This window comes from Struthio camelus, chromosome W, assembly GCF_040807025.1.
Source record: "Struthio camelus isolate bStrCam1 chromosome W, bStrCam1.hap1, whole genome shotgun sequence".
In the NCBI taxonomy this organism is placed as follows: Eukaryota; Metazoa; Chordata; class Aves; order Struthioniformes; family Struthionidae; genus Struthio; species Struthio camelus.
The window spans coordinates 59,589,111-59,615,401 of record NC_090981.1 but is presented as its reverse complement, the minus strand read 5'-3'; the positions used below and the strand labels follow the sequence as shown (position 1 = coordinate 59,615,401).

At 38.0% G+C, this 26,291-nt stretch overlaps 1 protein-coding gene across 29 annotated transcripts in view; it reads right to left on the bottom strand.

Annotated features, from left to right (window-relative positions):
- Positions 1-26,291, bottom strand: part of LOC104151998 (ubiquitin-associated protein 2) — a 243,845-nt gene that overhangs the window by 215,144 nt on the left and 2,410 nt on the right. For 24 of the 29 annotated variants that reach the window (XR_011137548.1, XR_011137549.1, XM_068926046.1 and 21 more), the window contains exons 2-3: positions 4,830-4,969; positions 582-659 (exon numbers count right to left, since the gene is read on the bottom strand). Coding sequence is in view for 27 of the 29 variants with exons in the window: in XM_068926046.1 (XP_068782147.1) it covers positions 582-659; positions 4,830-4,928 (177 nt within the window). In the remaining 2 variants the exon portion in view is untranslated. Of the gene's footprint in view, positions 1-581; positions 660-4,829; positions 4,970-16,540; positions 16,615-18,525; positions 18,876-22,925; positions 23,016-26,265; positions 26,289-26,291 lie in introns of those variants that run through there. The other 5 variants (XM_068926042.1, XM_068926049.1, XM_068926039.1 and 2 more) reach the window with 4 other exon arrangements.

Here is a 26,291-nt window from a genome sequence, read left to right as displayed (position 1 = left end):
CAAGATTCAGCATGGGAGAGGAAATAGTGTGAGAAGATTTCATTTTTGCAGTGTAATTCTATCATTTTAATCCATAGACAGTCTTGAAGATCTGGGAGCTCAGACTTTTTTGTTTTCTTAATAAAACTTTAATTCACCTTTAAGCTATGATTAGACTTTCATTTTTCCTGAAAAGCAGCCAAGATATTAGCAAATTCAGTTTATACAGGCCATAAATTTTTCTCTTGTGTATTTACATGCAAACAAGCTGAAGGCGTTTTTTATTTTGATGATCTTTAATTGACAGGACCTTACTAGAGAGATATAATCTGTAACAGACATTGGCACGGATGAGCGTTGGCTTCATGGCTTGTCTACAAAGCAAAGTACACCAGTATAACTATATGGCCAGAGTTATATTACTGCAGTTTCTTGTAAAGAGGCTTTTGTTGTACAATAAGAGCACTTCTTCCTAGTTGAACTATATCATTCTGAAAATGGCTTAATCTAAACTGGAAGCAGCCACTCTAGCTCAGAAACGTAAACTATCTTATGAGCACCTTATTGCAGAGCATAACAACTTTGTACCATAAGAAACATACTTGTTTCACTTTATCTTCAAAATCTGCATCATTCTTATCATAGATCATCTGAGCAAGGCGAATCTGTTCTGCTGTTGCCTGAAAAATATAAACATCCAATAAAATTCACACAAGGTAACAATATATATTTTTAAAGTATCTCCTAGCATTGCTATCTACTTTTTTTTCATCCTGATTGTCAAAAAAAAAACACAGGGAACACACACAGATGGAAAAGATTAACATCTCTTCCCCTACACCCACTTTACAGTGAACAGGTTTGCCGGGACAGAAGCAGTTTCAACACATTATAATCTGATCGGAGAACAGTTCAAGGTCACTACTTCAGAAATACTTAACCGTGTAACAAAATAGAACTTATTACCGAAGTCCATGCTTTGATATTATTACTTCTACTTTTAATTAATATCTATCATTCCAGAGTTAGAGAGCTTCATCATGAGAAACAGGCAATAGTGTTTCTGAAGTAGCTGCATCTCTCATGATTCCTGCCTGCATCCCCCTCTTGACTCCAAGTGTCATGACTCCATGGATTTATGAACTTAATAGGAGGCTGGGTTGTGCCTCAAGATTTTGCCCGTGAACAGCTGCACTTATCTTCTCTATAAGCTAATATTGGTCTCACCAGTCTCTGAAAAATGCTAGAGGATCTTGCTATTGATGGAACACGTGGTGCCTCTGTAATAAAGCCATGCTAGCAGCTTCTCCAAAAGCTGTCAGACTAAAATGGATGGACGCAGTAAAAGTGCCATACTTTAGAATATACTATGGCTGCCCCAAAGAAAAAGCAACCCAAGAACACTAACGTATTAAATAAGGCCAGACTTCACAGTGAGGTATTTCGCATCTACATGAACGGCATTCCCAGAAAAATACCGTAGATAACTGTAGGCTACATGGTCCTGGAATTAATTTGATGTCTGCTTTACCAGAAAAGACTTCTGTCTCTAGCTAGAGAAGGCGGCTGATACTGAAGAGATAGCCGGGATCCCAAACGTAGATCGATGCATTCAGAAAAATGTTTTCATAAAGAAGGTATCACAACATCCACTGAAATTCTTGACTAAAAGGATTCATCACAGGCTGCTGGGTGAATCTCACCTTTCGAAGTCTCACTTCAGAGAACACCAACATGAAATTCAGTGCCTCGAGAGTTCAAGTAACCCATCTCTTCAACTGCTCTGCTTTTGGAGTTTACCACAGCAAGGCGGTGCGGTAGGTCACCAAGCATAAATGCTGAGAAGAGTCTAAAAATTACTCCAACATACACCATCAGCTGCTTACTTACTGAGAAGTTGCTGCAGCTGTCCCAGTTCCTTGAGGGAAGTGACATTTGTCATGCTGAGAGGCAACGTTCCGAGATAATTACTGCATTTGTAACAGAGTTAAACGCTCTGTAGTACTTCACATTTTCAAAGTGTCATGCTGACAGCTTCATACGTCAGTTGGTAACATAAATGAGAGACTACTCTGGAACTCCCCACTCTAAGCCTTTTGCTACCCACAGCACTGCATCTCCACTAAAGCATCCCAGTCAGCGCTCTGTGCAACGAACCCCCTTCTCAGCGCTTGCTAAAAGCCTGGTAAAGAACCAAAAGAAAAGGTCTATCATTTTCCAGAATTAAGTCACATTAAATCCTCGCTCAGATTTCAGTCTCCCCAGGTCCATTGCAATTGCTAAGCTAGCAAAGAGGTTTCCGTTAAAGGTACCCAGTGTAGAAAAATTCAGACGACAATGGAATTTCTGCATAGACATGATGGCATATTTGACCAGAAACAGGAAGCCATTAAGATTCATCTTTTTTATTAACCCAGCATTTTTAAACAAGTCCATATTGGAAGACAAAACATACAAGTTTTATAACAATATATGAAATGTGTGACAGTATCTTCAGTTTTCCTGTGTAAACATAGGCATTGCAAATACAAATAGGTTCAGCATCACTAGTATTATATGCTAGTTGTATTACACCGAGCCGGAACTGAAGATTCAAAGTTTTTTGTTTTGTTTTGTTTTTTTTTTTAAAAAAGAAGAAGATTTTACTACATAAACACACACACACACCCCAAATCATTGTCCAAAAAGTATTTTTTTCCCCCCAATGAATAGTTCTCCTTTATTTTTAAGGCCTCAGCTTAACAACTAACATTGATTGCAGTGTTTTATAGACTAATACAAGTTTTAATTATGACTAAGAAAATGGTATCATCTTAAGACAGCTAAAACATTACTCACACGTTGCAAGGAATGTAATCTTTGCAGTGTAACAAAGTGAAGAGATTTTTTAATTAACTTACAACTATCAGAAAACAAAAGTGAGCAAAACCCAAAATTAAGTGACAATGATAGGCCCAGGTACTACATAAAATATTTATTATCCAGAAGTAATGGAAAAAATGTGCAATGCCATTTCTTAAATAACCGAAATTATGATTAATGTAAAATCATAACACTGAAATCTCCACTTGGGAAAGCAACATTCTTCTAGATTCAGAAAAAATAATCAGTGGCGACCAAACGGTAAAATCTCACAAATTGCTGTTGATAAAGCTTTTCTAAGCAGAAACGTCTATCTGATCTCTACAGCGTAAAAAAGCACGGTGCACTAAAACATAATAGCTGTATATTAAATAAGCATCTTTTCCATTCAATTGACCAAACAAGCATCCATTACGCAAAAAGGAAGAAAAAAAAAATATTCAGACAAAACACAGAAAACACTCCGCAGGACCTACTGCTTAGAATCACTGAATCATGGAGGTTGGAAAGGACCTCCAGCGATACTCAGTGCAACCTCCTGCTGACAGCAGGTCCCACGGGGAGGGGGGCGCTCCTTAGGGCCTTGGCCAGTTAAGCTTTAAACATCTCCATAGATGGAGATCCCATAACCTCTCTAACGTGTATTCCAGTGTTCAACCACTTGCGTGGTAAATCATTTTTTCCTTATAACAGTTGGAATGTTTCATGTTCCAACTTGGGCCATCACCTCTCTGAGAAGAGTCTGGCTCCATCTTGTCTACATCCTGTTGTGAGGTACCTGAACAGAGGAATAAGGTCACATCTTCGCTTTGTCTTCTTAAGGCTGAATAAACCCAATTTCCTCAGCCTTCCCTCATTCATCCTGTACTCTAGCTACCAGTCATCTTTGTAGCCCTTTGCTGGACTTGCTCTGCTCTGTCAATGTTTTTCTTGCAGTGGGAAGCCCAAAACCAGACACAACGCTCCAGCGCGGTCTCGCAAATGCCAAAAAAGGGGAAAGAATCACTTCCCTTAACCTGCCCGCTATAATCCTGCAATCTTAGTTGTTATAAAACAAAAACAATTTCAGCTGCTTCTGTCAAAAGTCAGCTTTGAAGCCCACACATCAGCATGAACCACAAATAAGTAAAGCACTGCAACGCAAGGAGACGATGAGGACTTGAGCTCACACAATTAATACTATACGCAACAGAACGGGAGCCCCTGCATGCTAAAGACCAGTCTAGAAAACATTAAAAGACACCACATCCCATGGGAGCACCTCTAGACTGATGCATTCACTGTCAGCAGAGAACTGAGGCAATTCTTGAACTAGATCCCATTTTGAGAAGTACGTGACAACAGAATAATGAGTTGCCAAAAGCAGAGTCATTTTGCACCTTCTGTAACCCTGAAAAGCACAGAATTTAACTACTGTGTTGCTGAGCATCAAGACAGTGGGTTGACAGCTTCATTTCGGTCTCACTGATACTGAAAATAACCTCATTTTTAATCCACTAATGGACCTTCTTCATCATTTCACTTTCTGTAAAGATAATCTGCACACAAAGGTTAGCATTTCATGACTTGCAGATATGCTGAATCATGCTGTACAGCATGGCACCCATCTAACAGAAAGCTCTTCCCACCCACCCAAATTCCTGTAGCAACTAGAAAGCTTTCATATGCTAGCCTCATGACGTTAGAGGAGATGAAATCTGAGGACACTGAGGCCACCGGACAAAAAACCTGACATAAGCATAGGCATGAAATTCCTCAGTGATGGGAAATATTGCCGAAGAACACAAAATTCATTTAGAGACAAGAATACAGGAACAATTTAATGCTGTGTTGGGTTACTGAGCATTTAAAAACGAGATATCAAACATACTCTTCTAATTAAACTATTCCCTCCCCTTTCTTTTCTTAGCTTTCAATGACGTATGGAAGAAGTGCATATTATTAAGTGCTTACTCTTAACTCAAGGAATATTATATAGTAGCACATACCTGTACTACTTGTTTCTGTGGTTGTGCTGGCTGTGTGGCTGAAATTTGTGTTTTGTCCCGAGAGCCCCGGGTACGTTCATTGCCCACCGAAGTCATCATATACAGTATATACAAAACAATGTATGTACAAAATAGAAAATCTGAAAGGGAAAAAAAAAAAAGAGCATGAGTTAAGATAGGGCATTGATTCAATACCCAGATAATATACAAATGCAGTAGATTGAACATGCACTCTATGCAGAGGCTCCTGAGAAAGCAACTTAAATACACTATTATTGGATTTATTGCACAGCCTTTACAGTAAAGGGGAAATGCAGTGCCTAAAAGCATCTTTATCAGTTGACTTGGATCTCTGCAGATCTGTACATCCAGACTACATCTAAATCTCACATATTGTTCCAGTTATTTAAGATTCGGGCTTCCCTATCTGTCAGTCTGCTGAAATTTCAGCTCCAGCTGTATCGCTCCTTAAGTTTCTGCAACCCCTAACCTGTTTTGTCACTTGGAATTTTACTACTCTTGTATCCATGCAGAACACTCCTGCAAAGATCTCATTCAGAAACCATCACCTGGAAGACAGCATTCTTCTCTTCCCTATCATTAAACTGCTTTCCTGCGCTTTCAAGGAGGTCACGCCCAATGCCCACTCTACTTGTTCTCATTTGTAAGAGAAATGATAATCCTTGCCTTTAAATCAATCCTCTGTAGCCAATATTTTTGTGTTTTGTTTTCTCTCATACTTTTGTTAATTTTTTTTCATACTCAAAATCAGCTATTACCCCTGCTTTAGGGGTAACATACCTTTGTTGAGTGAGCATTAAAAAAAAAAAAAAAAAAAAAAGCCCAGACCCAAAACTCACACACACATCAGTGTTATCCTGCTGTTTCTTGTTCCACCCTTTCATTCTAATACATCCCCCATCACTAGAAGTACTTCGAAACAAGAAAACTATTACTCCCCAGCGCTTGTACAGCATCTAACACAAGGCTAACTGACTGATGAATATGGTTTATATAAGCTGTAATAAGTGAAAACAGATTTCTCAACCGATCAGAACAGTCACGTCCAACAGCCTAGTTTCTGTCTTCACATCACTGGGAAGTGAGACTGCAAATTTAGGGAACTGGAAACAACATGCAAGTGGTCCACCTGGGCAGAAAGAGATGTGCAAAGAGGAAACAAAAACCTTTTACTGCAGCCCCAACACAAGAACATACCTCAGCATGCAGCTTGTCAGGGTAAGCAGCTCTGGTGCAAGTTTGCTATCACTGAGTTCAACACACAATAAAGCTCAAACACAAGAGTACGGCGATTGTAGGGACAAGGACATGTTCAATGCCAGTTGGTCATTAGCATTCACAAATAACGCATACTAAAGTGAACTTGAGTATTTATGGACAAAAATTAAAACTACAACGACATGCTACATTTTAAATACTGATTCACAACACTCAGGAGTCTCATCTAGAAATCAAAAGGCTAATTCATCCCATTATGATCTAAATCTCTTCTTCAATTTACAAATACATTTTTATTGACCAAAACTGAACTCCGACATTGCAATTTTTAATGTGATAGTTAAAGCATTCAGTAGAGTCTGAGGAGAAAGTATATTTCCATGAACTCTTACATATTTAACAAGAAAAGGCCTGCCTTTACCAGGAACTGACTGCAGTATGATCTGAACTGGAACACAGTGTTTCTCCAGCTTTATGAATATATTCACCAAAGCCAATCTGTTCCTGAGCCTCTTAAGGTAGTCTAACTTTGTTGTGTTCTAGGCCTCAGAACAAACAGACCTTCAAGGCACTGTTTGACACCCTAAAAGCCAGACAGAATCAGAAGAGAGGTAGTTCAAGCTCATCTGACAAAATGTTCTACATAAAGCAAAATATTAAGTAGTTGTGGAGACACTCTGAACAGCAAATTCAACACTTATCACAAACCTTATGGTCATGGCTCTCCATTGGCGTTTCAAACACATATTGCAGACACAGTCCTCTGTTGGGTCTACAATAAAAATTAGTTTCCCTCTATGTTGAAACGTGTTTTGTAAGCTACGATGCCTGGACTTCCTATGTCCTAGAACTAACTTAAGTTTACATACCTTAATTATGTATGACCTTTGAGTACTTTCTTTGAATACCAGCCAGCTCATCACCATTTGAACCTAGCAAAATGAGCAATGAAATAAGCCCTGAACAGAGAACCCTGAAGCCCTGAAGTCCCTGAAAGACAAGCTAATGGTTTCAAACACAATTGCCTAGAATTAGTCCACTTTGATTTAAGATATACTGAAAAATTATAGCTCCACTGCATCTCAATTTGTTCATCACTTCTGAATTAACATAACGTTCAAATAGATTATGGTACCTAAAAATTTCAGCTTAGATTTCAAATACTGATTTCTCTACTTTCCCTAGAAAAAGCCATGCCAAGTACTGCAATTCATGTTTTGCATATGGTTGGGATACACATATGTTAAAACAAGGAGTCTTCTATTTGTTTGTACAGCATAAGCTAAACTATATTTTACCCTTCTGATACCAGGCATAACATTGTTCCTGAACAGGATTGTATCTTTCCTTTTTTCCTGACAAAGTATTTTATGACGCTTCCATGTCACACCTGTTCAAGCCATGTTTGTTTTTCGAGGTGGAAGGATACCTGAAAGAAGAGGGAAGGCACACAAACATTTGAAACGCTACTAGAGAATGAAGACGTGCAGCAAGATCAGTCTGCCAATGGGAAGAAAGCCAAATCACCCTAACAGCATAACAGGATCTTTAAAGAAGATCCTAATCTTGCTGACCAGGTGGCCCATGAACAGTGAAAGCTGGTGAAAGGGCTGAAGCAGAAACAAAAAGCCAAGGTGAGAGCCCCTTTTTGGAAGCTGCATGGGCCTCCACTTGCTTCAGACAATTGTTGAAAAATGCACCCTCAGTTTGATATTCCCCATCAAGCCAAAAAGGATATGCTATAATCTGTTTCAGGCATAAACCAGTCATCTTAAAAGCACAATTGACAGCTTGATATAAAGACAGTTCTAAAAATAAAACTATTTTATTTCTACTTAGTTAGCTCCCACTATCAACAGGCAGGATCCAGATACAGTAACTGGCCCAGCCCCAGTGAGCACAATCTAGTATTTAAATGGCTTTATTCCACTATTGATGGTGCACTAACCAAAGAAACGTTGTACCTTCCTGGCACAGATATGCTTTAACCGTACTTTGGTGAAATTCCACACCCTATCGCAGCTATCCTGAAGGGTACTGCAGGAGCAGGCAAAAGGAGGGCAGATATCCACTGCTTTCAAATTAGCACAGTGACTAGAATTTTGAGTATTAAGTGGAGTATTACTAAAGATGGGGCTGGACAAGAACACTTCCTCACTCACATGCCAGCTTCTTCGCTCCGATCCTTCACGTTAAATCTGTTTGGCAATCTGCTGTCGTGGCAATCAGTAGGATGTCACAAACTGATAAAACTTCATTTTAACCGCAGACCACGTGAGGGAAGAAGGTGGTCTGAGATTTGGAGGAAGAAAATTCCTAATTAAAAAATCTGTTTAATAAAGTTCAAAAAAAAAAAAAAATCAAAAAGCAGACGTTCTGGTTTCCATGTCAAGGTCTGGCTCAACCCAAAAGTCCCTCATCAGCACTTTATACTTGACCTTGTAGACACATTGCAACTCCATTAAGTGGCCAAAACAGCTGCATTTTGAAGTAATTGATACATGTTAAGTGAAACAGAACCTCAGAGCATCAGCAGTAAAGGAGGAGAAAGCATTAAGAGCCAGACAGACACTGGACTTCCCAAAATTTTTGTGTAAAGGCAGCAGTCATACTTTTTGTCATGACAATAAAAAAAGCACAAGATTGCTAGAAACCTTTCTTTGTGAAATCTAGTGCCTCCAGAGGAGGGTTATCTTTATTTCTATTTACAGCAAAATGAGCAGTAGTTAAAAAGCCCCTCACTTCAAGTTTGTCTAGCTTCTCAAATACTAAGGAACTCAACTTTCAGCATTTCCCCATAAAGCAAGTGACTACACTTCAAAATGGAAAGGAACAGAGGCATTTAATGAGAAATCACCCCAAGTCTCAAGATTTTGTTTGTCGTAATGTTTCTGTCTATACCAGCTTAGCCCAAGGACATACTAGAACAACAGTAGATATACCATCGGATAATAAATCAGTACCAGACTCGTGATGGAATGGCAATGACAATTCCAGTTTCCGAAAGAGTACCTAAGCACTGCTATCTCAACACCCAGCTTCTCTAAAGAGACCAAATCCCTTCCCAAAAAGTCTCCATGTCATCTTATTCAATGCATTTAGTTAGGTTTCTGCTTTGGATTTTAACAGGAAGGAGGAAGACAGAAGAATCAAAGGGTATGTGAATGAATACATATCAACACAAAAAAAGCAGCTTTTTAAAGTTATAGTAATTCTTCCTTCAATCTTATGTTTAAGTTTCCTTGGGCAACAAAATCTAGTCCTTTGGGACTCAAGAAGGTCAGAAAAACTAGAGAGATGCAGAATACAAATCCACTTGACAGTGTGGCAGGCCACACAAGAGACAGTAAATCCACTCCTAAACTTTCAAGGATAGACCAAGCCCTACAAACAACTCGGCTTTCAAGAATCCTTCCGAAGTTACACGTTCACTTCCATCAGCTGAACAAAACATTTGCAGTTTCAATTCTTTTCCTGAGGCAGTCACAAGAAAATTATTTTCTTGGCTCTCTGGACAAGGAGCTGTCATAAAGAACACTGTGCAGAGATCTCTGTGAACACTCCAAAAGTATGATTTCTTTTTTAATACTCTAATCACAAAGCTATTCAGTCAAGAACTTCTTGAAATGACAGGGCTGGGAAAAGACTATAGGGCACTGCCTCATGATGGCATGACCACACTACATGTACAGTGAGTCTAGATTTTATTGCAAACATTGGACTGACTACCCACACAGCAGTAGCATGACATGATCTTGAGAAAGAAGGAAAGGGGAGAAAAACTATGTCTGCAAAGCATCAATGCAATGCATTCCCCTTAAGTACTGCTGTCTAGAGATCCTCACCACCTTTATTATTTTATTACCACTTGAAAGGGGAAAACAGTTTACAAAAGTCGGATGCTCTTCAGGAGCAGTGCTGATTACTCGATGCTTGTACTCCCCCAAGCCAACAATACTGAAACTGAACTTACAGAACCTGGGAGGATTCATGCATGATCTTATACTCTTCTACAGCAAATATGAAGAATATTGATGGCCAGGAGTAGACCTCCATCACTGGCAAAACACCCCAGAGAGAGAAATTGTACTATCTGTATGCTCTCAAGATTCATCAAGAGAAAAGAATTGCTGGGAAGAGGACATAAAGCAGGTTGCATCTTGGTCAGCTGTGGATTGAGCACATCTGGATTAAGCATAAAACCTCATGTCCTGTCTCTCATCACTTTCACTGCTGTTACTTACCCCACTAGCTCTTAGTCTGACTACTTCAACTTGTCCCTCTAAAACATGCCCTAGGCGCATGCAAGTTAAATAGTATTCTGAAACTTCACTTTGAATTCCCTATAATACATACCGTAAAAGTTAGTTAACGCTAAAACCCATACCTTCATCTGCACGTAATTTAGTTCACAAACAAAATTTCACAATTTACTCACCTAAACCTGTTCTTCTACACCAATGCATTTCACAAGCCCATCAATGGTATCAGGTCTACACATATGAATATTTTTCTACTCTAAAGTATACCACATGATCAATAAGTACGGTAAACTTAGCACTCCCTGGGATGGTACTGCTTTCCAATTCTTTACATAAATACTCTGCAACAATTTCTATATCCACTGCCACAAAGACAGAGGAAAATTCTAAGCTTATGCACTTCAAGGGATTTCTTTTAATTGTCCAAACTTTAAAATAGTTTTAAAGGCAAAATTTTGTAATGAAGATGGCCGACCATCAGCTTCAGCACCAGGACAAAACTAACAAATACATTTCCAGTTGTGAACTATTGAATCACCTCTCCTGTTAGCAAAGCCTGATGAATAAGCAACTGCACACTGTTACCAAGCTGCATTAAAATCCACTGAACTGTTACTTAAAATTACTATTCTGCAGCAGATCCAGTGAATCTATAATTTGCTAAGAACACATCTACGATCTACAGTAAAACAATCATTTTTCATCATCGGGGAAAAAATAGAAATAACAAAATAAAAAACCTAGCATTTGCAAACAACTTCTTTCCAAAATATTTTAGGACTGGAAAAACAAACCGAAAACTTTGTGAAAAGAAGGATGGAAAGAAACAAAGAGTTCATTTCATAGATAAGTATTCCTCAGCAAATGTTAAAAAAGGAAGAAAAAATTACACAAATAGGTTTTACAAATAAAAGGAAAATAGAGTACATTGTTTGGAAGACAAAGCAGCGATCAAAATCTTCAGAAGGATGGAGTTGGGCAAAAACTGGTCACATACCCAAATCCCCCTAAAAAAAAAATAACATTGAAAGGAGACCAAAGAGTACATTTGCTTCACTAGTAAGGTAGGTTTCAGTCACAAGTAGTTAAGTAACATCACTAACATGACTCAAAAATCCTCTAGTTTTACAATATCAATCTTTGCCATTATCCCAGTGCTTCCACATTATAGACATGTTCCATTTTAGCATATGCTGGTGATTTCCCTAGTTTTAATCAAAATCTGCCAGCTATACATGCAATAAATGTCCTCTGGCCTTGTCCTCACTGTTCTTACATAAGCATTCAATCTTAAGAGATGACAAGCGTCCTTATGAATAAAGAAATTTCTGAAGGAGGAATCTAAATTTCTTCACAGTTAACCTTGACTGGTAGAAAAAAGAAAAATTTAAGACTCAATCATATTATAATCGGAAAATTCTAGCTGGTTTCTACCTAAGAATTCATCTTTCATCCAGCAAAGATAATCTTCAGACGGCTAAAAACCTGGTTGGCATGACCTACCCATTTCTGCTGCTGTCAGAGTACAACGCTCACCGGTGATTACACACAGTCAACAGTCAGAGTCCTAGAAGACTCACAGGATTTGGTCTGATATTTCAGATATCAGTACCTCCAAAGCCTCTATTTTCATATTTTTTTGCCTTTCTGCTAGAAGAATGCCATTTTGGATAGCGACTGGCTGGACTCTGACATGCCAAACAGAATGAAGTTCTGTTCCCTGCCGTATTTTGTTACGGGCATGTAATAAATGCATGTTTGTAAGGACCTGCAAGATGTACTAGTTATCAATAGCTACCATGGCTTTAAAGAAACCTCAGATAACAGAGACCCAGGAAGACTAACTGCACCTTATTTCCCACTAAGCACCACTATTCTAACTAAGATGATCTTGCTAGACTGTAGCGCAGACCAGATCACAGTTGCTGCCAGGAACTGGATAAAACAAAAAACAAAAAAAAAAGCCAGTACTAGTCCACATGCAAATATGACCTTACAGAAAACAGGAATTATCTTTGAAAAGCAGCTATCAATGGGGATCGTGTGGGGAAGGGGGAACAGCAGTTTCACTTTTGAAGCATGGCTCTCTGCTGAGGAATATTTCAAGAAAAGCCCTGTCCTTTCCAGATGTTCTAGGATCTGAAGGAAAGATTAAGTAGAAGTTCCAGTCATCTTTGACAGAAGGATCTCATTTCTCACCCTCTCTCACAGAAATGGCTTTTCTTATGCTAACTCTCTCTACAAGCTACAAAAGTCAATGGGATAACCTACTCTGGTTACTGATGCACATGAAATATGCTGATCCTGAACTGTCAACTGACTCCCAAGATCTTGGATTAGGAAGCATATAGAGATATCTGTGGCTCAGAGGTGGTTCTTAGTGCTTGCACAGCCACACACACTCCCTACCTCCTCTTGGCATCCAGCTCCATTTCTGAGCCTCCTGATCTTTTATTTTCTAGCTTACGAAGACAGAAGAAAATACTAGCTAAGTCAATACACAGGATGTTCACTGTTTGTTCTACCATTACTACACTCAGTGATTGAGAACTAGCAGTATTTGCAAATCTTTTCTTCATCTCCATTTCTCTGGGTTTGTCCGTCACACAAAATGGAACAGTCAACAAAGAGAACAGAAGAGGCAAAGCCCTTGGTGTTTTCCCTCCTAAGGTTTCCTGAGTAACATCCACTGAAAGGAAACTACAGTGTCTACAACTTCTAACAAAGCTGCTGCTAAAAAACACTCTTACAGCCTAGTCACCCACTGCAACAAATACTCAGATTGCATTATACTTTGCATAACTAGGAGGCTTGTAAAAAAATTAACAAGTACTTTGCAGAAGGAAAACTCTATTGTAGCTGAGGGAAAAACTGAACTAGCAGGTTTTTCAGGGTTGAAAAATCATTAGCCTCTGTCGTCAGAACTAACATAGCCTTGTTTAAGTCACAGTGAAGCACAGGACAACCAACCAACTCTGGTGACAAAAACCTGTGACGAGAGTTTTAGCTCTAACCAATTATAGAGCTTTAACTGTTTGAGATCTGGTTGTATAATAGTTCCAAGTTCAATCAGTAGTGCAGACAGAACCCAAATCCCTTATTCCATCAAAATCAAGTTTCACCTTACATCCAACACTGACTAACTGCAGGCTGTCATCAAATATGGCATTCCTGCTTCCCTGCTCCTTAACCACACACTATTGCTACTTCCCTTGAATCAGACTAATGATTGCGCAGCTGCAGAGCGAGTCGGTTCAGTGAGCTGACCCAAGAGCAAACTAAACCCTCTAAAACAAAACAGTGAGTCAGTTGAATAAGCTTATCCAGTGGAAAACTATGTGGCTGTACAACTGCTAGATCTGACACAAGGGACAGAGAACAAGTTCACAAGGAGAGGGGGATCTTACATTTCAGCAGCCACACACCGTTATAACATAGGTAAAATGTGATGTTTCACATTTTGTTTTTGTAAAATCTATTAGAGCAAGACTTGACCCCAATCAGGCCCTTCACCCTCAACAAAAATCATTTAAAATGTCTTGTAGGTGGTTTAAAAGATTAAAGAAGAAAAAAACTCACAGGAAAGGACTCTGCCAGCAAAGCACCACTGTCATATATATTGTTTTGAGCACAAGTGGGAAAATAAGAAACTTGTATCACCCTTACTGAGAAACACTCTTTAACACCCAGGCTCTTGGATACAGGTTACATCAGTAACTTGTAGTAAAAAATAACTTCCAAAAAAAAAAAAAAACCCGCCTTGGAAGTGCTTCTTTCCAAACAAAAGAAGAGAATATAATCAACCAGTATCAGGAGAGTCCGACTAGTACAGCATATTTTAATCTAGAATTCAATCCCTCCTCCCAATCATAGAAGTAGCTATCTGTATTCAAGTTCAAGCATTGAATCCAGAGACTCAAACTACCCTAGAACAATGTAACCAGCAAGAGTAATCTTTAATGATTTTGTATATGCCACTAAATTTTCAGTGCTTTTTTGCTGGTCATCTTTGCACATCACTTTCACAGGGCTAACACACTTTATGACCACTCTGTCCCTATCAAAAGCCCCAGCCTGAAAAGGCTTTCTTCCTCTGCCAGCTCATTAAGTCACAGCAGTCCCTCCAAGGGGAGGAAGGAGGAAATCCAGACAGATTTATCTAGCAAGACAAGGCTGGATCACTTGGAAGCTCTTCTTCAGATGGCTCCCTCCTCCAAAAATCACAAGGCAAAGCCTCCACTTACTACAGACTGTATTACTTAGTAGTTTCCCCTTCCATCTGAGGTGAAATCAGGGGTCAGCTGGAAGTCTGGGTAAGCTCAGGGCACATCCATATATATAAGTAAGCAAACAGCTGCAGAACATGAACTAAACAAGTTGCGGATGTTCTCTTCAGCGAATACATGGAAGGGACATATGATCTCAGGCCATACACTGGTTAAGCTATCAATATCACAAGGGAAAAAAATAATAGTACTCAAGTATCCAAAGCTGCTCAAATCAGAAGCGAAGTACACCAAAGCTGCATAGGATATATAACTTTTTTGTACTACGACTGACTTGTCTCAGAACCACCGCTCCCTACACATCTAGTGACAATGTCAGCAGGACCCTTTCAAAACAGCATATGCCTGGGCTACTTCAGTATATACAACACTAGCTAGAAGCATACCTCAAAGACACTTCAGGCTTGCAATTTGTCAGTAGTACCAACTGCAAGACCAAAGCGTTAAAATTTTAGATAAATCGCATCCTAATCAATCACTACTGTTAAAATCAACAGTTAGCGATATCCACAAGATGAGCCATACGTGAAACTGGGGGAAAAAGGGGAGAGAGAAGGAAAAAAACAGCTTTTTGTTACATCAGTTGTTGCTGTTGTTGTTCTGGTGCCAGACTGAATCCAATTAGCTGTCCTAATAAGTTTTAAAGAAAGATGCTCAACTGCCACCGGACAGCAAAGAGACAAGTACTTGGGAATGTCAGTTGACCAATTACTATTAACCTGCAGAAATGTGTATTTCAGTTATTCACTCTGATGTAATTACCATATCAAAACAGTCCCTGAGATTTACCACAGTTCACGTGTGAAAATAAATGTGCTAAGGCAGATTCAAGCTAAAACTTGGGTATGCCAAATTACAATAAGAAATAGCTTACATAAGCCCTCAGTCAGAGTCAAAATAACATTCAGAACTGGGAATTTGCTTTCACCGGGGTTCTTCTAAACAAGGCGGCACATACGAAACAGCAGTCAACATAGGCTATCTTGCTGCCAAATCAGAGAACACGCTCAATGCTTGTGTTCTCCCTGCCCCCCTTTCTGCTCCCTCCTGTGTTGCTGAACAGCGCTCTCTTGGAACAGCTTCCAAAAGAATTCTTTGAATAGAAACAGATACAAGCAACAGGACTAAAAATAGCCAAGTAAGAGTTGAGACTTTTATGATGTTCTTAAACGGGCGGAAACCAACTTCACTGCATCAAAGAGGGCACCCACTTAAATCACGCTAGAGTTAACAGTGTGGAACAAAGTTGAAAGCATCACCACAGAAAAGTTGTTCAAAGTTTCAGATGGGGGGGGGGAGGCATTTAATTTAGACTTGCAACATTTTCATCAGTTCACATTACAACACTCATGATGAAAAAAATGGTTACATTAGAAGCTACAAGTGATATAAAAGTAAACACTAAGTAACCTAGTAAGGGTGTACCTACAAATTGTACTAAAAATATTATTATATCAAAATTTGAATTCTAGCTTCAGAGTTTAGTAGCAATAACAAAGAGCTCAGAAACTGTTTATCTATCTGTACAGAGCCCTACGTCTTGAACTAGATATTCAGAAAAAAAGTATAGTAAGAGCACATATTCAGAAAAATAAAGAAAACCAAAAGTCTCAAAGAAAATATTGCTTTTAGATAAAAGTAGGATGCTGTAGAACATCCTTCTATAATTTTTCACACGATTATGATCTTTTGCAAGCTTTATCCCAGGTCACAGAAGAATCCACTAAAATAATAACCCAATTTTTTTTCCAGTAACATATACCATTCTAAATAAAAAATTCCAGAAAGGAGAAAAGAAATAACAGTATAAGCCTGCATTAAAAGCTGCTTTCCTCAGTCATCTTATTCTTTCACTGTGTATAAAATCTCGGTGAAAACTCATGGCCGTTTGGTTCACTTTATTTTTTCCCAAGTGAAAACTTACACGAAGCTGAGTTCTTTGTTCAAGCTTTTTGTCAGGTGCTCAGAGAGGAGTAGTCACACAAATAGAACAGAGAACTGAAAAACATAAGAGATCCTTTATTTTTCTGCCAATTCTGGATTGTTCCTTCTATAGTCTTGACCAGTGCGAGTGTTTTGCATAGCTGTAAACAATGTGGGTTTTATTAATTTCCTTTGACATTAATCTTCATGTTAACCTGCTTCAGTCAAGAAACTGGGCTTGTTAGTTTTACTCCCACTGGAATTTTTGGGTGTCATTTTCCTCACTATCACAACTCCTCAGCTTGGCATCACGTGAAAATTCACATACTGTTGTTCTATCGTCCTGAATTTTCAAATGAGACCAGCTCTAACACTGATCTAGACCAAAATGATACACAACTATCCAAAGAAATGAATGACTAAAAACAATCGGTACAACTACAAACATACAACACGCTATAAAGGAGCGGGTAAGTACAGTGTCTGCCACACAAAATTTAATTCTGAAAACAGGAAGGAATAAAGTGATTCCGACTGTTGTTGTGTGTTTAATATTAACAAAGCAGAACGGAAAATTCTCCCCCACTTCCTAGTTTCTTTATCTTTCTAACGAAAATATGAGAAAAGAGACAAGCAGCTCACCTATAGTTTAAATCGCCCTAACTTTTAACGAAACTAATTCAGTATTTATTTTCTCTCCAACTTGTGTGAAAAAATAACCCTTAGGCTTCTTTTAGATGCACACTCACTATCCACACACCCTGCCCCCCACATCTTTATCTTTCTTCTGCAAGTCTTGACCGACTTAAGTGGTGTTTGGCTGCCGTGCATTTTCTATTTCCAGTAGAAAGTTATTGCTCTCCACCACCACTATGTCTTTCCAGGCCTGACTAGCTTAAAACAAAACTGAAGAATTCACAAAGAATCAAAACTTTCCATATGTCTGCAATATCTGAATTAGCATGTAAAGATTCTTTACCAAAATGTCCTTCCTCTGGCTAAGCCATTAAGAAATTACATTTCATAGGATTGTATTCATTAATTTTCTCAAAGTTTACATGCTACACTTCCATTTTACTTTGCTTCTGGAATATACATGTCCATAATTTCAGGGTAAAACTGTAGCAACAGCATTAAAATGCTACAAGTACCAGTTTTACAGACCTGTACCTATAAAAGCTTCACTGAACAAACATCTTGGTTATGTCAATCTTTAAAAACATTTCAGGAGAAGATATGTTATAAATATCACTTCATTTCTTTTAACAAAAGAGATGTCATAGGTACACAGAAGTCAAGGGATGAATAAGGGATAGCCAAGGTAAAACATTACAAGTTTTAAAACTTGGCTGACAAACTTAAGTAACTTTTTTTTAGTCAAAGCTGACCAAACAAATCAAATGCTACTCCACAGATGGCATAATAGTTTTCAGTCATTTTCAGAACGTTATTAAAAAAATTCTAGCACAAATGCCTGCTAAAAACATCTGCTGTAAATAAATAAAGCAAGTAATGGTATACAAGTTTAAATGCACAACAGTATGATATCTTAAGGTGTTCTCAATTTAACACACGAAGGTTTTTATTCAAGTTCAGAGAATACATTGTCCAAAATACAGCACTTTAAAAATTGATACAGGAACAACTCGATTCACTTGAAGAGGTGAAAATAAAAATCTTCAACAGGAAAAAAAATGCAACTCAGCATGCCATTCTACATGCTTCCTCTGATAAAAACAAAAACAAACAAACAAACCCAAAACACATACAGTTAAAGAGGGCATCCTTCACCCCAAGCTGTAACCAGGATAAAGTAAACTGCAGAAGCTGCTCAATACCTCACCTTCAAGGCATCAAAACTTGCAAATCTGCAGGGGTTCACAGTATTTTCTAAAAGAATACAAACATCTCAACATGTAGGCACTGCCTGTTTGGTCCCTCTGTTTTTTTCCCCTTTCTAAAATTAGAAAAACACTCCTTACCCACCTTTTTATTGCGCTTTAAAACTCAAGAGGTACCAGGCACTTAGTATGACCTTAGTTTTCATATCTTAAAAGAACCTTGCAGCAGAGTCCGAGTTTGACAGTTGTCATGGAAGTTACTGTGAGATCACAACTACATCACAGGAATTTCTTTCCAGGATGAAACACAAAAGACTGACAAAATGTGACTAAACAGCTTTCAATACACTACGTTTAAACTTCACTGAATGCGTGGATCTGAGAGAAGCAATTTTAGAGAGCAGAATTTTTACTTCTACTTATTCATGAAAATCCACTTGAAGAGTTGCAAATACTTCCAAGAAAAACATTCTGTGCTCTTTTCAGAATTTTTTTCTAGAGAAAGAAAGAAGGAAAAGGCACATTAAATAGACTGTCTTCTTCCCAAAGCCTAAGGGAACTTCCGTTAAACCAATCTAACTCCTCAAATGTATATATACAATTAATGAAAAAAAACCTAGAACACAAAACAGTAAGACTAAGGCCTTCTATATCATACATGATTAGTTACAATTTAATATATATTCACGTACGTAAGCACCTTTGAGAACAAAAACCTTTGTTCAATTAAATTGTCACAATTCCTATCAAATTATAAAAAGGAATAAAACTGAGAGCTTGAGGAAGTCAATGAGTGAGAAGAAAAACTAGGATTAAATCTAGCAAGTCAAAATGTGCAGTTAGTTGCCAGAAGGCTGGCAACTTTAAAAAAAAAAAAAAAAAAACACACACACACAATAATATTTACCTGGGGTTCAATTGTCAGTACAAGTTTCAATATGTGTGATATTACAAAATGGAAGTTGTTGCTTAAAAGTACAGTTATGTCAATCTAAAATTCTTGTGCGGTAAACAAATATTTCTTTGGCAAATTTTTTTCAAAATTTGAGTTAAACATCCAATTGCCGTATGGGACTTGAGTGCCTGAATTCCATTATCGCCTTCAAAAATTCTAATCTTCATTACCAGAAGCCACCTTTTATCAATGCCAAAAGATATGTACCTTAAACCATAATTTCATATTTGCTCTGTCGTTATTTCATTCAGTTTGCATTACAGAAACGTATGTTAATATTTTAGTTAATTTTCAGACCCCTGGAGCTATGGTGCTTTGGTTTCAAATAAGACTGGAAAATATTCGAGGCATCTTTATATAATAGTTTCAGAAAAACACAATTGAAGGTACACTTTCACTATTCTCTTCAAAGTAGAAATTTGGGGTATTTAAAAAATATATACAACTTCCAAAAATGAGGCGTGGAGGCTAAATATGGTAAGTCAGTATTTCAACACAATTTGAGACGTCCCAGAACTTGCACTGTTTGGTAAGATCAATTTACAACAGGTCCTGGAAGAGCTAAGCATGCCACTTTTTCCAAATTGGCCTTTAAGATTCCAAGAGAGTGGAACTCACTACTATAAAATATGAATAATAGGATCACTTTTGTCTTCAGCTGAATGCTTTTAGACTTTAACTACAATAAAAGAGTACAGTTTAGACTTGCATTTTAGCAATGCAGGTTTCTGAGTTATTTTTATGTGAGATCACTTCATCTAGTAAATAAACTGCAAAGTTTGAAGTTGAGATTTTTCAGGAAATATAAGGAGTGGCAATGGTCTCACTATATTAAATAGCAGAGCTAAGTGAATCTCTAAACAGAGATAATTTTCCCCTCCCCAAAATGCCAGCTTACTCCTGTCCCCTTCAACACTTCCCCCTCAAAAAAGAACAAAGAGGTTACCTTAAGCCAAAAAATGTATTGCCCAATGTTTCTGTTCATATTTAAACTTTCGGAAAAAAAAAAAAAAGTCATCAGTGTTGACCTACACATACATATAAACACAAAACAAAAACGCACTTAAAAGAAATACCAGGAGAAATAAGATGCAAAACACAATCTCACAACTTTACAGTTCACGTAACTGAAGCCCCACTTGCTACACAGCTAGATACTAACAGAGCAACACCCGTTCAGAAGACTGCAATACAGTTGCAGTATCACATAATTCACCGTGCAAATTTAACATATGCAAGCGATGCAGAGAACAGATACCCTCTTCCTCCTCTCAAAGTATCCCATCAGGCCTCATCGTTCCCAGTGTTACTCCATTTTTAACCTTCAGTGCAGTTTATCAAAGCAGGAATTTTGTTTGTTTGCTTGTTTACAAAGACACACCTACGGTTCCCCAGCCTTAATGACTTGATTTCTGCTGCTGTGAGCCACACTCCAGATAATTTAAATGAACAAATAAAAGTAACAACCCATCATAGCACTGATCGTGAATACCAAACTTTCTGCCATTTTTCTCTCACCCCGAATCTGTCTTTTAAGTACCCCCAAGCCACATCCTCCTCTTGCTTATCCACGCTTCACAGGCGACTCATTTTGTTACTCTCCCGCTAGGTATTGCATTAAGACCTATCGTTCAGCCAAAAGAGAGAACATACTCTCAAAAGAACATGCTAACAACTGACCCTGACTTTTCTGCTATACTATGACACAACTAGAAGGGGAAGGGTTGCACGTCAGTTTTTCAGTCAGGGTCTCTTGATAAAGGAGATATATAACCATAAAACCAATTCCTAGCCACACAGCACTCCTTAAAGTCCTGATGAGGAAAACAACAACATCTCAGTTGCTAAACTCTTCTCATTTGTTCTCTCCTACATTCAGTGCCAAACCTAAATATCTGCTTGTTTTTTGCTAGGTGAGAAAGCTTTTAGTTACCACAGACTGACTCAATGTTCAAAATTTGCTTGTTCTGGCCTGCAAGGTGAGATGCGTCACTCAATGTGTTTTTATGCTCAATTTTTGCTTGGATATTAAAATTAACTGAAAAGGGATGGTTCTGAGCCCTGAACTTGCCCTGAACTTCACCACGTTTAGGGCAGGCCATTTCATAACTACAGAAATACTACCTTCTATTGATCAGTTATTTTAATGCATTTGTTCATCGAGAAGAATAGTTAAAATTATAAATTTTGTCTCCCGTCATTCCCATGATGCAAGTATTCAAAAACACCCCTACTAGTCAGCAGAATCAGCAAGGGAAATAAGTCATACAAATACTTGAGACAAGTTTCCTAGCAGAAACTAAATCTCTGACTGTTACTTCTTTTCAGAGAACAGTTCAGAAAGAGCTATCCCAACATTTCTCAGATACAGTATGATTACCTATGAAGTCATTCTAATCATCTGACCTCACTTTAATCTTTCTCTACAGTTTCGTCGTTTTCTTTGCACTTTGCTCTTCAAGAATAGGTAAAACAGGCTGATCCATTTCACTTTTAGTTTACTAGGACCTGTGCAATTCCGCAAAATTTTTGCTTTAATCTCATTACAAAGCACTTTCACAAACCGTTCTGATGTATACTGCTTCACAAATTGAACCGCTCAATATGCAGAAGTACAGTAAGAACTCAGCCTAACCTGCCTTAAACACTATATATACGTTAGACCACTACTCACAACCCATGCAATTTGCAGACAGAACATATATGGAACTTGGGTAATTTTATCACTGTCAAAAGACTAAAATTTTGACCTGTTTCTCTACTAGAACACATGGATTACAGCCTTCAGCTCTGCTAGAACTCAGATAGTCAATTACTCCATATTTGCAAGCACAGAAATGATTCAGATTTGAAATATGAATCTTACTATATTTTCGCAGTATTTTTCTAAATGCATACCCGAAATCCACTCACCTTTCCACCTATCATGAGTCATAAACTACTGTCACCAGCACCGCTCCTAAATTCAACCTTAATCCACCCCCTTCTCAAAGGCACGTAAGAACACATGGCTTTGAGTTTTCCTGAAGGACAACAGATTTGACTATGTAAAATAAAAGGGGAAGGGAGTCTTAGAATTGACAACTTGTTATCAAAAATGCCTTACGAGCAGCTTCATTCCAGCATCTTTGCTCAGATAGTCACATAAAAAAAAGGAAAAGTCTATTATTCCTTCAATTAAATCAAGCAGAATAAAAGTCATTAGGACTTTTAATCCAACAACATAATATATCAAAAAAGAAAACTGCAGACAATGAAGGCTGGAGTACAGGTATAAAACTCCTTGCAGCAAGATACTTAAGGTGTACTTTCTTAGCATCCTGCAACAGTTATAAAGAACTACTATTCAAGAAAGATAATATGCATCTTTTCCTAAGACATAAAGGAAAGTTCCTGGACATGGCTGCTATCTGGGCATCAAGAATCAGCAAAGAAACTCAACAAGTTGAGAACTTGTATCAGAAGCCACACACTTTTCACAAACACCGGAAACAACTTTCACATATTCATTAACTTGCCTCTACCAAGCTCATAACACTGCTTCAGTCTTCTCTAAACTTAATTTCAGACATCTAGGCCTTGGCACTTACCCCATGTTCAAAACACTCAGAAATTCATTCAGTGGTTATTGAAAGAAAGGTAAAGCACAAGACTGGGAAGTGCAATTCTGCTGGTTTTAGTATGGCTCCTCCCCACTACATTTAAGGCGCCCAAAGTTAACATCTGTTAGGTCATTGTTATGTCAGTCTCAAAATGGATCACAAGTCAGTGCTCCGAAAAACTTGCGACCAAAACCCAAAATAGAAGCCCAGTACCAAAAGATATCTGTCCCTTGAGCATCAAGAGCATGAAACAGAATTTATCAATTACAGTAAACGCTGCGCTCTGTACACACAGCCTCCTTTCAGAAGAGTATCTGGCACAACTCCTTTCAGATTCACATTGCTGAAATTTATCTAAGATGACCTGTAACTTTTAAAAATCAAGCAAGAAAAGTAAATGCAAGAGTTCAAAGAAAAAAAAAAAAAAGATCAGCGGTTGCCTCTAAATACAGGAAAACATGGACACGATCACAAGAGGTATCAGTCAAATGTTTACCATTAAATATCCAAAATTCAGTTAACAGCTAAAACCAAATAGAAAGAGCAAACAAAAACGCTTTCAAAAGCCATATGCTCCATTCTTCGTTATTATATCCACCACTCTCAAAATACCTACCTGACAAAACAAATACAGTAGAAAGAAAATCTTAGTTTTCTTTGCTCAAAAGCAATCTCAATATGGTCTCTAAAGCACCATCCTACAAACACTTACTTCTAGAAATAGTATCGTAGTCATAAGAAACACAGCTGAAATGTTCTAGGTAAAACCTCTGCCACACACAGTAAAACTGCCAAAAGACTTCCTCTCAATACAGCTGCCACTAAGTATATATAAGAACATGGTCACAGCTATAGATTTCAAGTTTTATACCTTCAACCACAGGGCTGCATAACAGATTAAGACAGGTGGGGGTTTTTTTCCTTCATTAAACTGGGTCTAAAAAAATGCAAGTCTGATGGCTCAAATCTGGAGGTTAAAAAGAAAGCATTTTTGTTTTCTTCACGTAACTTAGGATTCAAACTCTAAGAGATTCTGGAACATACATTCTTCTGAACAAGCATCTCTCGCAGATCCGGAATAAACTGTGTTTCTTGTGAATATTATGGGTTTTTTTTCTTCATCTTACAACAGGAGTACTACTTCAGGTGAACCTTAGGTTTTGGGAAAGATCAAAGCTCTCTCAAAATTGGAAACATGTCTTTGTTTTTAATACAAATTGGTGTATTTAACCAGGTTAGTGGCTCCTCCAAGCTAAATGCTGGAGGACTGATTTATTAAGGTGGAGAGGGAGGGGAAAAAGCTTGATGAGTTTACCTTCAAAAAAAGCCACAGTATCTCCCAGCTTTCACAAAGACAGACAGACAAAAGAAAATTTTAAGAGAACTGAGATTAGAAACAACTCCATCCCAGGGAACAACATGCAAAGTTGTTCAACATAACCTACCTTGCAACTTTTACAATCTACGGAGAACATAAAACAACGTGCTCAGCAAAAGAGTTGTTAAGTAGTAAAAGCAAGCTGAGCAAGCCATAAGATCTGAAGCATAAGGCTATATCACCTTTAATCGACCTGGTAAATCCAGGACTGCATTTTGTCTTTAGTCATTGTTTTTTCTTCACAGTATCGAGAACTCATGGAGGGGAGGAAAGCGGAAAATAACCTACTACTGAAGCAGACTGTAAGGGCCCCCCACCCAGGTGGACCAGGACTTCTGACAGTTAGTTGGCCAAATTAAAGATTGTGGACTTTCATGCTAGAGCAAAATGGAGAAACTTTTTGTACAATTTTTGAAAAATATGAACTTTAAGTAATTACAAAGGAGCTACTTCACAACTTTTCATTCTGCCGCTCACTCTAAGGGACATAAATCAGCTCAGGGAAACTATATGAAAAGCAGTACAAGTCCAAACCAGATCTTCTCTGAAAAGCAAAGAGGATGTAATGGGCTACAAATGAGCAGATTGTACCAGAAAAAACACAATTCAGCAAAATGCTATGACAAAAAAAGTATTAAAGTGGATATTGTTTGTATGCCCGTTCAATAGTTTTGAAGTATAATGAAAGTCTCCTGGTGATGTATCTGTAATCTGTTCGCTTATAAAGGGGAAAAGTCACTTTGCTTCTCTTTTACCAAGGTCATACAAGGCTGTTGCAAATTTGAGAGTAAAACAAAGTTCTTCAGAGCCCTGCTCCTGTGCTTTAACCAAATAAAAGTCAAAGATAAATGAATAAAATATATATTTGCATGCTTATTCTCTCATGAAAGCCCTAGTCCACGTACTAAACATTACTGAAATCACTAACAAACATTACTACTAACACCAATTATTAATATTAATATTCTATGATACGTATATTTCTCAAGTACTATTTATCAGTATATTATGCTGCTACAACTAGTATCACCAGGGGACACCAGTAAGAGATATAAAAACATACCAAACATTGCATTTTCTTGGAAAAACATCACTTAAGATAAGAGTCAGTGGAAAAAATATAAAACATCAAAAATTTACTTCTCAGTTCCAAAAGAAGAGTTTAAAAATGGGAGAAGTGAAAAAGGGAGAAAAAAAGATTCAGGTAATTGATAAGATTTTCCTCCTGGGGTTTCTCCTTAGCTTCCTTCGATTCTAGTCATAAGTCTGTTAACTTCAAAGTCACCTAGAATGGTTAAATCCTTTCTCAATTCATGGCACCGGGATCCTTTTTGAGGACTGGTCAAAACAATGCAAAGGAAACAGACAGCCTTAATCTCTGAATTTCCATAGTTTTGTTTTTATTACTATAAAAAATTAAATCAATATACTGATAATACTACAACTGGAAAAAGCAGAACAAAGCTTTCCCACTGCTCCCTCCCCCTCACCTTTAAGTTACCAAATGTTGTTGAGCTTATAAATACAATCGCACGCTCACTTTTCGCACTACACGCCAAAATTTGTTTACACCAGTTAATCCAGTCTCTCCACGTAGCGCTCTAAGAGCCCCAAAGCATCACCAATGCTGCAAACTGATTTAGCCTTGCTTGCTTGAAAGTTACCTAGTGTAAGGTTAGAAATAAAATCTTTAAACAAGTTTGGTCAAACCACCACACAGATCAGGCTCAGGGATAAATACTAAGTCAGTCAGGTATGAATCCAAACCCAGATTCCGTTAGAGAATATCATATAACCAAGGGAATTGCTAAAAGGACCCGGTAAATATTAGAAAAAGCAAGGCCTTCAAAAGGCTAAGTTGATGCTGTTTGTTGTGAAGGGCTCCATTTCAATGGAAAGTGCTGCTCCTCTAGGCCTGCACATCCTCCCCCCTCCCTTTCCTTCACTCACATCCAGCTCCAATTTCTCTCCTCGAA